This window comes from Manis pentadactyla, chromosome X (assembly GCF_030020395.1).
Source record: "Manis pentadactyla isolate mManPen7 chromosome X, mManPen7.hap1, whole genome shotgun sequence".
NCBI lineage: Eukaryota > Metazoa > Chordata > Mammalia > Pholidota > Manidae > Manis > Manis pentadactyla.
The window spans coordinates 31,999,830-32,013,638 of record NC_080038.1 but is presented as its reverse complement, the minus strand read 5'-3'; the positions used below and the strand labels follow the sequence as shown (position 1 = coordinate 32,013,638).

General features: G+C 38.3%; 1 protein-coding gene and 1 pseudogene across 1 annotated transcript; one reads left to right on the top strand and one right to left on the bottom strand.

The window, feature by feature from the left end:
- Positions 1–2,955: 2,955 nt before the first annotated feature.
- On the bottom strand, positions 2,956–3,889 carry LOC118924312 (RNA polymerase II subunit A C-terminal domain phosphatase SSU72-like). Its single transcript, XM_036908989.2, has 2 exons — positions 3,235–3,889; positions 2,956–3,122 (listed from the first exon to the last, which is right to left on the bottom strand). The coding sequence occupies exon 1, from the start codon at positions 3,819–3,821 to the stop codon at positions 3,237–3,239; it is 585 nt and encodes a 194-aa protein (XP_036764884.2). The 5' UTR covers positions 3,822–3,889; the 3' UTR covers positions 2,956–3,122; positions 3,235–3,236.
- A 2,324-nt stretch (positions 3,890–6,213) lies between these two features.
- LOC118924308 (40S ribosomal protein S24-like) lies at positions 6,214–7,221 on the top strand (annotated as a pseudogene).
- Positions 7,222–13,809: the final 6,588 nt, after the last annotated feature.

The window sequence follows — 13,809 nt, the reverse complement described above, 5'->3', positions numbered from 1 at the left end:
AACAATAATGCAATGTACATCTCAGCATCACTGTGATTTTTTTCTCATCCTTTAACACAATGTGATTCTTCAGAACATATAAAATGCAATGTTCAGAGAGTGTTTTAACACATTTCATATGGTTTCCTAGGGTAGTCCCAGAAAATGAGTGATTATTTAAGAAAGAATTTCATCTATTGAGAGTATGGCTGGAAACTCTTTTCCTTTCCTCTAATATGCCTGTGGCATTTATACATCCTTTGCTTCTGTCCCCCTCACCCCTGTCTTTCCTCTGCCAGCCGCTTACTACTGATAACTTTATTTTTTTCCTACAAATGAAATGATTTCTTTATGGAAGAGAAGTTTAAAGATGGGCCTTAAAGGGAAATGGGTTTTGAGAGAGAGTTGCAAGAGCATAGGATTCAGAGTGATGAGTAGTTTGAGGTCTATAGATTTTTATCAGTAGTGGAGTTGCTCTAAGCCTATTGAAATGATCTGTCCTTAAATGGGAAGTGATGTGACCTATAATTATGGCCACCAAAGACTTTCAGTATTGTCATAAAAAGGGTTCTTTTCCAATATTCTCAGTCTAATTAAAATATATAAATCATTAATAACAAAGACATTTTTATTTGTTACATTCCTCTTAGGTGAGTGTATTTGGGTTCACAAAATGCTAAGACTTTAAACTCCTGTATGGAAGGAAAGTGACTCCATCACTCCTTACTTAGATTTTTCTCCCTGCACCCTCAGACTCTCCTCAGTGAAAAGGGTAGGAGGTGATGGGGGGAAACCTTGCTCCTTTTGTTGCTGTTATAAAAAATTAATTTTACTTTGTAATTCATAACTGAGAGGTGGATTGCAACTCTCTATGATTTCAGTTCTAGAATTTCCACCAGGTTCTTTTATTTATTTTTATTTATTTATTTTTAAAATTTTGGTAGCATTAATATACAATTACATGAGCAACATTGTGGTTACTACATTCCCCCCATTATCAAGTCCCCACCACATACCCCATTACAGTCACTGTCCATCAGCATAGTCCACTGGGTTCTTTTTTATAGTTCCAATTTTTTTGTTGAGACTCCCAGTCTTTATATTCATTGTGGGAGTATTTTTATGTACTTCAGGGAGTATTTTATGTGCACATAAATAGCTCCTTTAATATCCTTGCCTAATAATTTAGACAACTGGGTCATCATAGGATTGATCTTGCTTGATAGGCATTTCTCTTAAAAATTGGGCTACATTTTCCCATTTTGTTGTGTAATTTGGGTTTTACCCTGGGTATTGTGAGTGTTATGTGTGGACACTAGAGTCTGTTTTAGTTTCTAGAAGAGCTGATATTGATATTTTGTTTGTTTATTTTTAAATCAGGTACATCATTTGCTTGGTTTCAAACTGCGTGGTCTGAATCTCCTGAGGTGGCAACAGCTCCAGTTTCAGTTCTTTGTGTTAGGTTGTGCAGGTCAGGATTCAACCACAGAACTGAGCAAAGTTTATAGAGAGAAATTGGTACACACACACACACACACACTCACACACGTGTACACCCCCCTCCTTTCCAGTGTTATCCCCTTGCTTTCTGGCAGCTGTGGTTTCCATGGACTCTGTCCTCTGGATCTTCTGGCCAGAAACACTGCAGATTTTCTGTAAGAGTATTAGCCACTGTGTGTAGAGATACAGTTGTTCCGTCCTCAGACTAAATGATGGAAAAACAGGCATTTGTGTCACTGTTACATTTTGGTAATGCTCGCAATATTTCAAACTTTCTCATTATTATGGTAATCAGTGACTATGACTCACTGAAAGCTCAGATGATGATTAGCATTGATTGACAATAAAGTGCTTTTAAATTTAAGGTATGTACATTGTTTTAGATATAAAGCTATTGCATACTGACTAGACTACGGTATAGTGTAAACATAACTTTTATATGTGCTTGGAAGCCAAAATGAAGTAAGTCATTTGCCTCACTGTATTGTGGTAGTCTGAAACCAAACCTGCAGTACTCTAGATATTGCAGTATCTCTAGAGGTATGCCCATATTCATATATATACATGTATAAAGGCTATATGCTAAAAAAGCCTATGGGTATATATTCATATATAAAAGGATAGTCATATATATATGTATATATACACACACATAAATATATATGAGGTCAAATATCTGACATGGTAGACTTTTTTTCTTGCTGATAAGTTGGACTTTATTCTTTTTTTCAAATTAATACAGTCTCACATTAGTTTCAAGTATACAGTACAGTGGTTCAACAGGTACCATACTATTAAATCCTTACCCCCACTAGTTCTGCTACTGTCAACATAGGAAGATATTACAGAACCATTGGCTGTATTCTCCATGCTGTGCTACTATCCCTGTGACCAACCTAAATTATGATTGAGAATGTTTGTGCCCTTTTATCCCCCTCTCCTTCCCCCTTGGTAACCACCAGTCCTTTCTCAGTGTCTGTGAGTCTATGACATGGTAGACTTTTAGTAAAGACAGAAAATCCAACACATTCCTATGGAATCATATGAAGGTATTTGTTATGCAGCATCACTTGGACTGCACTCAATCTTAGCCAAAAGCCTGAAAAGCAATTACTGTACCATTTGTGATATTGTGGTAAAACACGGATGAATTTAAATAAGGCAGAAATATTCTTAACTGACTTCCTCCTGAAAGAGTTGTGCACTGATGATCCCCATTTCAACTAAACATAAACATAAATGGAAAGCATTTAACTGATGTCACAGCACACTGAACACTCTAGGGCACTAAAACTTACCTACTTTCTTTTTCAGCAGCTTCTATTTATCGGACAATTGCAGGTTCTTTCCCAGTTAAGATACAGCCTGTTACTTTATTCAGGCATTTGTATATTCTAACCATCTAGGGGAGAAGGGGAAGGGAGCGACAATGAGAGACACCAACCATCAGGGAAAGATGCATTATGAACTTATTTAATTCATTTTTTTATTGGTCAAAGAAGAAAAACTTCATAAATAACATAACACGAAAAGTAAAAGTGGGGTAGGAAAAAGTTGATGGTCCTTGATCCGGCAGCTACGTGTATCTTCTCATTTCACTCGTACAGTTGATTGGTTACTGCTTTCATCCACCGGCAGAATACCTGAAAGTAAGAGTAAATAGTTAGGAACAGAGAAGTAAAAACAGAAGGAAACTCAAGACGTTGGCTTTGGAAGGGTAGCCGGCAGGGCTGCGGGGTACCAGGCGGGTCAGACCTTCAGTAGAAGCAGACGGTGTGGAGGAAGGACCGGCCTTTCCTCCTCTCGAAGTCCTGCAGCAGCAAATCCATGTCATTCTCCATATCGTCTGTGTACTGGAAGCACCGGCACATCTCGCAGATGAGGAATGCCCCCAGGGTGGCATCTTCTGTGTTGTCCTGGATGTCTATGTTGATCACGTGCACTGGCTGGCAGGTCTCTTGCTCTCTAGAATACATTTCTTCCACAACTCGGTCATATACTTTCTCTTCACAGGTAAAGATCAGGTCAAACTGATCTCTGCAGTCCTGGAACCTTTCTGGCCTGGGCTTGATTCTTCTGTTTCTGTCCAGCATATGTAAGATGCCATTTTGCGTATAGAAATCTCGATCTTTTTTATGGAGATTGTTGTACATCTTCTCATATGTGGTTTTGAAATCATAAATGTTTGACTTTTTGGTTGCTGGCCCACAAAACATCATGCAGCTTCCTGTGCCAAAGGAACGGACGTTAAAACCTCGTTTGCTGAGGCTGTAGTGTGCCTCCATGCTGCGGTTCTGGTTACTTGAGCACACCACTGCCACCCGCAGCGAGGGCGACTCCATGGTGGCGGCCGCACTGTCAGCAAATGATGAGGCACTGTCATTCGGTGACAGCGCTCTGAGGGAGCAACTGCAGGGCGGGACGTAATGACGCAAAAGCTGCACATGCGTATTTGTGATCCATTTGTGATCGCTCAAGTTGGGTTGTCAAAGAACAGTAATGTTCCCTCCCAAACCGATTTATTCCAATAATCAGGAATATCCATAATTTGGTCCCAAATGTTATACTTTTGAATTGCATAATTTGACTTAGTATTTCATAAACTGATGAAATATAAACTGGAAAACTTGTTTTCATGAAAACGCTCTGAAAGGATTTAATGCAATTGAGTAGCTAATAAAATTGTTATTAAAGTATGTATGGGGGAGATGACTCATAGTTTTGACAAAACTCAAAAAATCTGGAAGCATTCTTTACTTAGATTGCTTCACAATTGTCTTTAGTTTCCTAAAAGTCCTTCTCTAAGGACACCGAGAAATGGAAATTAACGCTGATAGAATCATCTCAACGTTAATCTTAACGCTCTGCTGGTTAAGAGTGTAAACTTGGGAGCCAGACAACATGTATTTTAATCATATCTCTACCATTTATTGACTGTCATCTTAGGCAAGTTTCTTAACCTCATGTGTAAAATGGGGATGGTAACAATTGCTACTTGAAAGAGATACTGGGAGGATTAAAAATGCCTGACACATAGTAAGTGCTCAACTATTGTTATTAATACTATTACTGCTACTATATATGTGGCTTATTCAAGAATGACTGTTTGGATCTCAAAGAAGAGTCCTAAGCTTTATGTCAAAAGACTGATAACTAAATGTATGTGTAGTTTCATGCTAAAATATTTTTTTCAATTCCCCACTTTAGTCAATTTTGCCAATTAACAAACCAATTCCAATCCTAGTTGCTTCTGATAAGGGATTCTCCTATAGGTTGGTTTATTTTTCTTAAATTGCTACCTTTAAAAGACACATGTAAGACCCCAATCCTGTGAAGATTCAAAGCTCCTATGACATATAAGTATCACCCCACTCAGTCTTTTCTTCACACCTTTTAAAAAGATTAAGTCTAAAACAGTAAGATAATCTGCCTGTGGCCCATGGCACCTAGTACCACCCTGGCTCTGCTTTTCTGTCTGTACACACCATTCATCTTACTTAATAAGGGCCAAGGCCCTTTCAAGCTGAAATTGCCTTCTGTAGCTGGTACAGAGGATTCCCTCTGCAACTTCCGTTAAATATTTTAATGCTGTTTGCATCTCTGTTGTTATCTTACTTTACAGAGGCATATTGAAGTAGATTGTGTTAGAATTATCCTGAGACCTCATCTAATGTATTGCCCTGCGTCACCTAGAGGGGCCTACCCACCAGAAATGAGGGAAATGAATCAGTACCTCCTGACAAAATAAACAGAGTTTATTTTTTATTTGGGATCATGATAACGTAGTAACTACTTCTGGTTAAACAATAAAGGGCTGAAGTGAAGAGGGTACAGAAATCCCAGGTTGCTTCTGATAGAATCATCTCAATGTTTAAGTAATTAGGTATTGGGCTTTTCTTAAATGCCCTATATTGGAAATTTATGATTATTGGGAGACAAAATGTCTCCTACGTTTTGGATCAGATTGGGAAAAAACACTCCAGTGTCTATAGCTGTTTGATCGAAAGGGAAGACTCCATAGGAAGGACACAAGTATCGTCCAGTAGTATTTATTAAGGTGGGGCGTTGTTGGGCTTCATCCCAGAGACTGAAGGGGACTTGGCCCTCTTCTCCCATTGATAATAGATTTAGGGAAAATCAGCTGAGATTGTGATGAAACGAAAGGTATATTAGAGCTGCAGAAAAAATGGCCAGCGAACATTCAGAGCAAATAGAGAACAAATAGAAAATTACTAAATGTTGTCTCTGTTTTTCTGAAAGCTGGTTGTTTGTTTGACTAAAGGAATTCAGGATTCACTCAAAAATCTTGGATTGAGAACCATAACTTTTAGCATTAAGAAGGGATGCTTATGGTTTATAGGAAAGAGCACAAAGTGAGGTGTCAGAAGACCTGGGTTCTAGTCCCAGCTTCACCAAGTGTGTATTAAGAGATGACTTAATGTGTCAGAGATGACTGAACAAAGACCAGATGCTCACTGGGTTCTAGGTGCTGACCCTTACCAGCTGTGACCTTGGTACAGTGCTTAACCTTTTCTAGTCTTAGATTTGCTATTTGCCAAGCAGAACCAAACTCATGGGTAGAAGTGACGATTACATGGAATAACATACATAATGAACACACTATGTCTGGTATACAGATGTTCAACCAACACTAGCTGTGATTTACTTATTCATTTGTTAGGGAGGAGGTTAGAGATACTGGCAGGAAAGAATGAGCATCAGAATTGGAGACATTAGCTTTTTCCTCCCTGGCTGCTTGAAGATCCACAGCCATCATGAACGGCATAGTAACTATCTGGACCAGGAAGTTCATGACCAACCCACTACTTCTGTGGAAACAAATGGTCATTAATGGTATTCACCCTGGGAAGGCAACAGTACCTAAGAGAAATTTGGAAAAAACTAGCCAAAATGTACAAGACCACACCAGATGCCAACTTTGTATTTGATTTCAGAATCCATTTTGGTGGTAGCAAGGCAACAGGATTCCACATGATTTATGATTCCTTGGATTTCACAGAGAAAAATGAACCAAAACGCAGACTTGCGGAACATGGCCTCTTTGAGGAGAAACAGTGAAAGGAATGCAAGAACAGAACGAAGACAGTCAGGGAACTGCAGAGGCCCATGTTGGTCCCAGTAAAATGTGAGCTAGAGATGGGACAACGGAAGGAGGAAAGATTCTTCAGTGACTCTATCTGTGGTGACTGTGCAGCTTTTTCATGAGAGAATCAATAAACTAAGAACTTAAAAAAAATACTGGTGGCATTAGCTCATTGAAAAGGAGCTCTTTTTAAGAGTTATCATTTACAGTTTTTCAGCCTGTAAAGAAATGTTGGTACCCTAAGGCAAAGCCCGGTGACCACAGCCTAGTTCATCAACTCTCTCAGCACAGATCATGCTCTTTCACGCTCAGGCCCAGGGTTTGTGTTGTAACCATTCTGTCTATTCATGTGTTAAATAACTAACCTTGGGAATAAGAGACTATGCAGAAATACAATTTATATGTATGGTAATTATTTGAGCTTCTATAACAGCATTAACAGTACTGTATTAATGCTGATTGTTCTTCCCCAACAATTGAGAAGTGTTTAGCCAGCAAAAAGATTACGCAACTTCCGTGAGGGTAGAGCTTAGAGAGTGTACCTATTTGAGTTCTCCAGGAAGCAGACTCTGAGATCATCAGGATTACAAGAAGTTTGGTGGAAGGGTGGAGAGGTAACATCTGTGAAAGTTAAATGCGGGAGGAGGCAGGATGGTGCAGAGAAAACTTTGACCTGAGATGCTGATTTGACACTTTTGAAAGGAAAGTGGAGAGGAAGCAGGTCAGAGAAAACCTCAAACCAAACTGTGGACCTGATAAAGTCTCAGGCAACCCAAGAGGGAGCTCCAGAGCAAAGATCGCTCCTTAGAGGACTCCTGCATTGGGCAGAAATGGCCAGGTGCTGGTGCCCCCCATTCCCCCTCATGGTCAAATGCTCAGTCACTTGGTGGGGCCACCCTGGAAGCAGGTATCACCTACCCCCTGAAAAGTTGAGGTACATCCTGAAGGTGATATAGCTGGAGGCTGCCAGCTAATTCTGCTCCTTGTAGCTGAACAACAGTTTTTAAGGAAGATGGAAGTGGTGCACCTGAATGGCTGCAAAGAGAGATCCCATTATATACATACCGTAGATATATTTCCTTAGAGTTTTTCCTATTTTTCATGCCCTTCATAACTTAAATTTTCATAATTTAAAGTTTTTATCTTTACTTGAATACATTTTATGAAATTCTTGAGTTGTTCATTTTAAATAACAAACTAAAAATTATAGTAAAGAATTTAAAAATATCTATGTTTTAAAGTCGATTTGTTTTTAGAGGCAATTAATACTCATTTGTGCATTCTCCAGTATAACAATAAAGTTGGCATTTAAAAAATGCCGAGATATCTAACCATAAAATTTCATTATTTTGCATTGAAATCAAATTCCTAGTTTTGAAGTCATATTTGGGTTATTGCAAGCACATGCTAGATACAAAAACAGTATTCTCTATTAATTTTCAGTTTCTCTGTAAGCATTTTATCTGTACTGCCAAGTATATCCCAAGAGATTCTGCCCAGTCATAGTGAATGAAAAATCACCTCACATTTCTTGGATATGATGAAGGACTATTTAAAATATAGCTTTCATATCAGTGAGATATATGAAACATTCACTGAAAGTGATATGTTTTTTATATATCCTTTTTACTGAATTCAGGAAGATGATCGACTATGCTTTTGAATTACTCTGTGATATAATGAAAGTTATCGAAACAAGCTATGGACATTAGAAATGTAAAGCCATACTCTATTCATCATGATAGAAATCCAGAGCATATACTGGGACTATATTTTTACAGAGATATATGCACAGGTTGAATTCTTCAGCTATATACTGGAATTTTAAATTCACTTTGAGACCTTTTAAGAAATCTGAATGGTGGTTCCCTGGATAATCTGAAGATTTAAGTAAATTTATCTTGGCAGCGATACTTATTATATAACCAACTTTGGTATCCTGCAGCCAAAAGAAATTCCCAGTATTCTGATGAGACTTTGTAAATATGGATAACAAAAACAAAAGTTAATTTATTTAACATCTCCTAAGTATGCCACATTTTACTGAGTATTTTCCCAACATTTTACTATAGATTTTTCAAACATGCAGAAAAGTGGGAAGAACTGTACAGTGAAAACTCACCACCTGACTTGTACAAATTACATTTAGCCCCACTTGCCTTATCACATTTGTCTATCCATCTATCCATTTCTCTATCCTTGCATCAATCCAAATTATTTTTAACACACTTGAAAATAAATTGTATACATCAGTGTATTCTAAAATATATTAGAATTAATTAGAGTTTAATCTTTGGTTATATATTTTTTCTTCTGAAGTAAAATTTCTGTAATGCCGATGTGTTAAGTATGCCATTCCGTGAGTTTCCACAGAGGCACAAATCTGCAGCCAGAATACAGAATGTTAATGTCACCTTAAGGTTATCTCCTGCCCACTTACCGCTTCCCAGTCTCCTGACATTCCACAGGAAAATACCATTCCCTTTTTTTCCCACCACAGGTGACTTTTGCCTGCTTTAGTAATTCATGTAAATGCAACCATACATACTCTTTTCATGTAAGGCTTTCTTCACTCAGCATATTTTTTCAATTTCATCCACACGGTTACTTGTTTCAGTAGTTTATTCCTTTTTACTACGGACTAATATCTTATTGTGTTAAGATACCTCAGTGTGTTTATCCATTGCCTTACTGCCAGACACCTTTGCTTCCAATTTGAGGCTTCTGTGAACCGTCTTGTACTAGTCCTTTTTGTATCTATTTGTTTGAGGGGACATGTTGGGTTATATACAGTAGGCATACGTCATGTTTTATGAGAAACTGCTAAGTCTCTCTCCAAAGTAGTTATGTGGTGTTTCACTCCCACCAATAATGTATGAATGTCCCAGTGGCTCCATATCTTCACTAACATTTGGCGGTGTTAATCTTTTCAATTTTGGCCAAACTGGTGAGTGTGATTTGTTACCTAATTGTGGTTTTATTTTGCATTTCCCTGATAACTAATGATGTTGGATGCATTGTCATGTACTCATTGGGCATTCATATCCCTTCCTTTGTGTGGGTTCTACTCAACTTTTTTGTTCATTTTTAAATTGTTTTTTTCTTTTTGTTGAATTTCCAGAATTGTTTATGCATATTGACACCAGCATTTTCTGAGATATGTATTGCAAAATTTTCCCCCAGCCTGAAGATAGTTCATTACTTTTCTTAATAATATCTCTTGATGAACAAAGTGTTAAGTTTTTATGAAGTCTAGTTTATCATTATTTTCATTTATGGTTATTGCTTTCTTTGTTCTGTGTTAGAAATGTTTGCACACCCCTAAGTCACAAAGGTATTCAATGTTTTCACATACAAATTTTATAGTTTTACTTTTTACCTTTAGGTCTGTGTTCTATCTCAAATTAATTTTTGTTTATAGTGCGAGGTAGGAATCAAGTTTCATTTCTTTGCATATGAATACCCAGTTCCTTTATCTTCTTATATGTATGTTTAAAGCAGTTTGATGTATTTTTAAATCAGCCTGACTATTATTTTTTTATTTTTTTTATTTTTGAGAGGGCACCTCTCATATTTATTGATCAAATGGTTGTTTACAACAATAAAATTCTGTATAGGGGACTCAATACACAATCACTAATCAACCCCAAGCCTAACTCTCAACAGTCTCCAATCTTCTGAAGCATAATGAACAAGTTCTTACATGGTGAGTAAGTTCTTACATAGTGAATAAGTTCTTACATGGTGAACAGTACAAGGGCAGTCATATCACAGAAACTTTCTGTTTTGATCACGCATCATGAACTATAAACAATCAAGTCAGATATTATTCATTTGAGTTTTATACTTGATTTATATGTGAATCCTACATTTCTTTCTTATTTTTTTTTAAAATAAAATGCCGAAGTGGTAGGTAGATGCAAGATAAAGATAGAAAGCATAAGTTAGTGCTGTAAGAAGGGAAGTGTAGATGATCAGGTCTGTGCCTATAGACTAAGTATTAATCCAGGCTAGACCAGGGCAACAAAACATCCACGGATGCAGAAGATTTCTCTCAAAACGGGGGGTGAGGTTCTAAGCCTCACCTCTGTTGACCCTCAATTTCTCACCTGATGGCCCCCCTGCGACTGTGCCTGTCTTAGGTTGTTCCTCCCTTGAGGAATCTTACCCGAGCTTGACTATTTTTTAAGGTCTGCTGGGATTATGATTGGGAGTTGTTGACTCTAAAATCAAAACTGTTAGAAATATATCTTAACATTATTGAGTTTTCCAATCCATGAACATGGTGCATCTTTCCATTTAGGAGGGTGCAGGTACTAGGATAGCAGGAGAAGTAGCAATAGCTAATTTGTTTTGCATAAAGTGGCACTAGGAAGACTTTACATAGTAGGTGTCTTGAGTTGTACCTTTAATAAGGTGTTGGTATACAGAGCCAATAGAAAAGTCCTAGCTGCATGGAATTATAAGGCAATTAGAGAGAGTAGTTTAGGATGTATATGATTGGGTAGGGAGATAAGTTTGCAAAGGTACACTAGAGCCAGGTAAGTAGAAAATTTGATACTGCTTAAGGAGTATTTTATGTTAAAGTGGGTGGGAGTCATGAAATGTTTTAGAGGAGCACGCTGGCTTGATCATATTTGCCTTTATAATAAAGATATCTGGCGGGATTGAGAAGGGTGGATTGGATTTGAGAGAAAGTAAAAGACAGGGAAACTAATTGAGAGACCATCCTGATCTAATCATGTGTGTGTGTGTGTATGTGTGTTTAGAGGGCCAATGGACTCCAGGCCAATTAAGTCATAATACATGGGGGTGACATCCAGATATCATCAGTATTTTTTTACAAGTGTCCAGGTTTGGGAATCAATGACTTAGGCTCTGCTGTTTTTATGAAAATAACTACTATGGGATAGGTAATGGCCCCTGAAAAATGTCCATGTGCTAATACCCAGAACCTGTGGAAATAATATGTTACATGGCAAAGGGAAATTGAAGTTACAAATGCAATGAAGATTGCTAATTAGATGACCTTAAAATAAGGAGACCATTTTGGATTATTTGGAAGAGCCCTATATAATCATAACTGTCCTTAAATGTGGAAGAGGTAGGAAGAATTGTCATTGTGTTAGAGTAATGTCATTGCTGGCTTTGACTATGGAAAGGGGCCATGAACCAACCAAGGAATATGTCTCTACAATGTGGAAAAGTCAAGAAAAAGGATCCTCCCTTAGTGCCCCCAAAGTGGGACGCAACTCTGCCGGTGCCTTGATTTTAGCCCATTGTAAGGCTTTTCAGACTCCTGACCTCTAGTGCCAAAATAAATTTGTATTAAGCCACCAAGCTTGTGGTCATTTTCTTTTATGGCAGCTACAGAAAAATAGTGAGACATTATTAAGAATCCTTGAATAAGAAGAAGAATGAGAGAAGATAATCCCAAGGCTGTATTCCTTACATACAGTTGTTCCATGGTGAACATTTTTTTGTCTGTCCAGCACTTTTCTCTTCTGAAAATAGCATCTCCCCCTACCCTTCATTTATATTTAGAAAGTTTCTCCTCTTCTTTTTCTCCAACTTAGTGTTTCCATGGGGCAGAGGGTATCATTCTTATATCACACATGCACTTTCTCTCCAAGAATGGTTACGGTACTCAATCTTATCCAGTCATGCTCTTTATCCAGTGTTCTAAAAATTGCAACTGAGGGAAGAGGCACATTCTGTCTGGTAACAAGAAATTGTGCACTCACAATTTGTCAGAGGCCACAGTTCTAAGCCTTCACAACGACTTTCAGAGGTTCTGAAAGAATGGCCCTGTCCAAGAGAGGCTGGCTAGAGAGCCTGGCTAGAGAGCCTAATGGGGTTCAGAACAAGGCTCCTGTGGGGAAGCTAGGAAGCTAGGGTTCCTAGGGCCAGGATCCTCACTGAACTTAAACCACCTGATGAGGTAACTGTCCTGTTGCTAGGCTACCACTTCCACACCTGTAGTCAATAAGCTATTACTGCACTATATAGAGAGCTCGGCCCAGTGCTCTGTGCGGAGGCAGAGACGCTAGTGCTCGACCTACCGCCGGGAGATTAAGCCAGGTAATAAACCCTTTCACCCCAAAGAACGTTTTACTGTCAATTTCTTTGGTCACATTGAATCCATAGCGAACTTTCCCGGGGCTGAAACCCATTGGCAAGACACTGGGGTGACCCAGTAACTTTCCCTTTTTGTTTAAACTACTTCATTTTACTTTTAGTCCCTTCAATCAAAATATTCTGACCAAGTCAGACATAATAAACCCAGTAATCAAAGGACAGTTAACAAACATATATACACATGTATTAAGGATGCAAACATGACCTTTATTAACAGAGTAGTTTTTGTATGCTTTTTGTTTTTAGGTTTTGTTTATAGTTTTAGCATCTTCTGTATGTGAAACATTCTAGTGAAATGAACAGGACAAGATCCTACTTCCAGGGTCTTACAGATTTATTCATGCTACAGAGTATGTGTCTACATTTACTCATATTAAAAAGAAAGCCACAGGGCCAAGAGCAAGTCATTTATGCTATGCCAAGGCCACCAAACTAGGGCTTAATGCCTAATTGCAGTTTCAACCTCCTGCACAAATGTAGTCCTCACAGTCAGTCAGGAGTTTTCTGGTAAGCAGCAATGAGGTAATCTGTCACATGAGCCCTGTCCATCCCTGTCCTCTAAAAAAGATGAGGGAATCTGCATAAGACCTCCTTCTCTTCCCTCTAAGGGAGGGTTACTTTGCCAAAACCCCCTTTCCTCAGGTAATAACTTCTTGTCCAACTTTCCTTCCTATAAAAACCTTGCTAGATGGGCTGCTGCCTGATTCACAATTTGCTTAACAAAGCCAACTAGATCTGCAAATTTGCTCGGTTGAATTTTGTGTAGTTTTTTTTTTTTAACACCGATATGCGTACCCTCTTGTGGTATGTCCTCACTACAGTCCCCCTATGCTTGTCTGACAAATCCAAAATAGAAATGAGTTCAAGAAGTCCAGTTTGCAAAATATACAAATGGAAGCATCACAGAGGTTAACGGGAAGAATTTTTAGATCTCTAAGGGCAATCCCCAGAATCTCCCAAAAAATGCTTGGTCTCAGTCAAGATGTTTGCTGGGAAATACTATTGGTGTGGCCCTGTGGCAAGTCTTTTATTCTTAGTAAGCCAAATGTTTCTCATTTCCATCATCATTAAGGTAAAAAGAAGAAAGG

Bases quoted from the DNA above. Each gene is read 5' to 3' on its own strand.
- LOC118924312 (XM_036908989.2), bottom strand. From the start codon at position 3,821: ATGGAGTCGCCCTCGCTGCGGGTGGCAGTGGTGTGCTCAAGTAACCAG.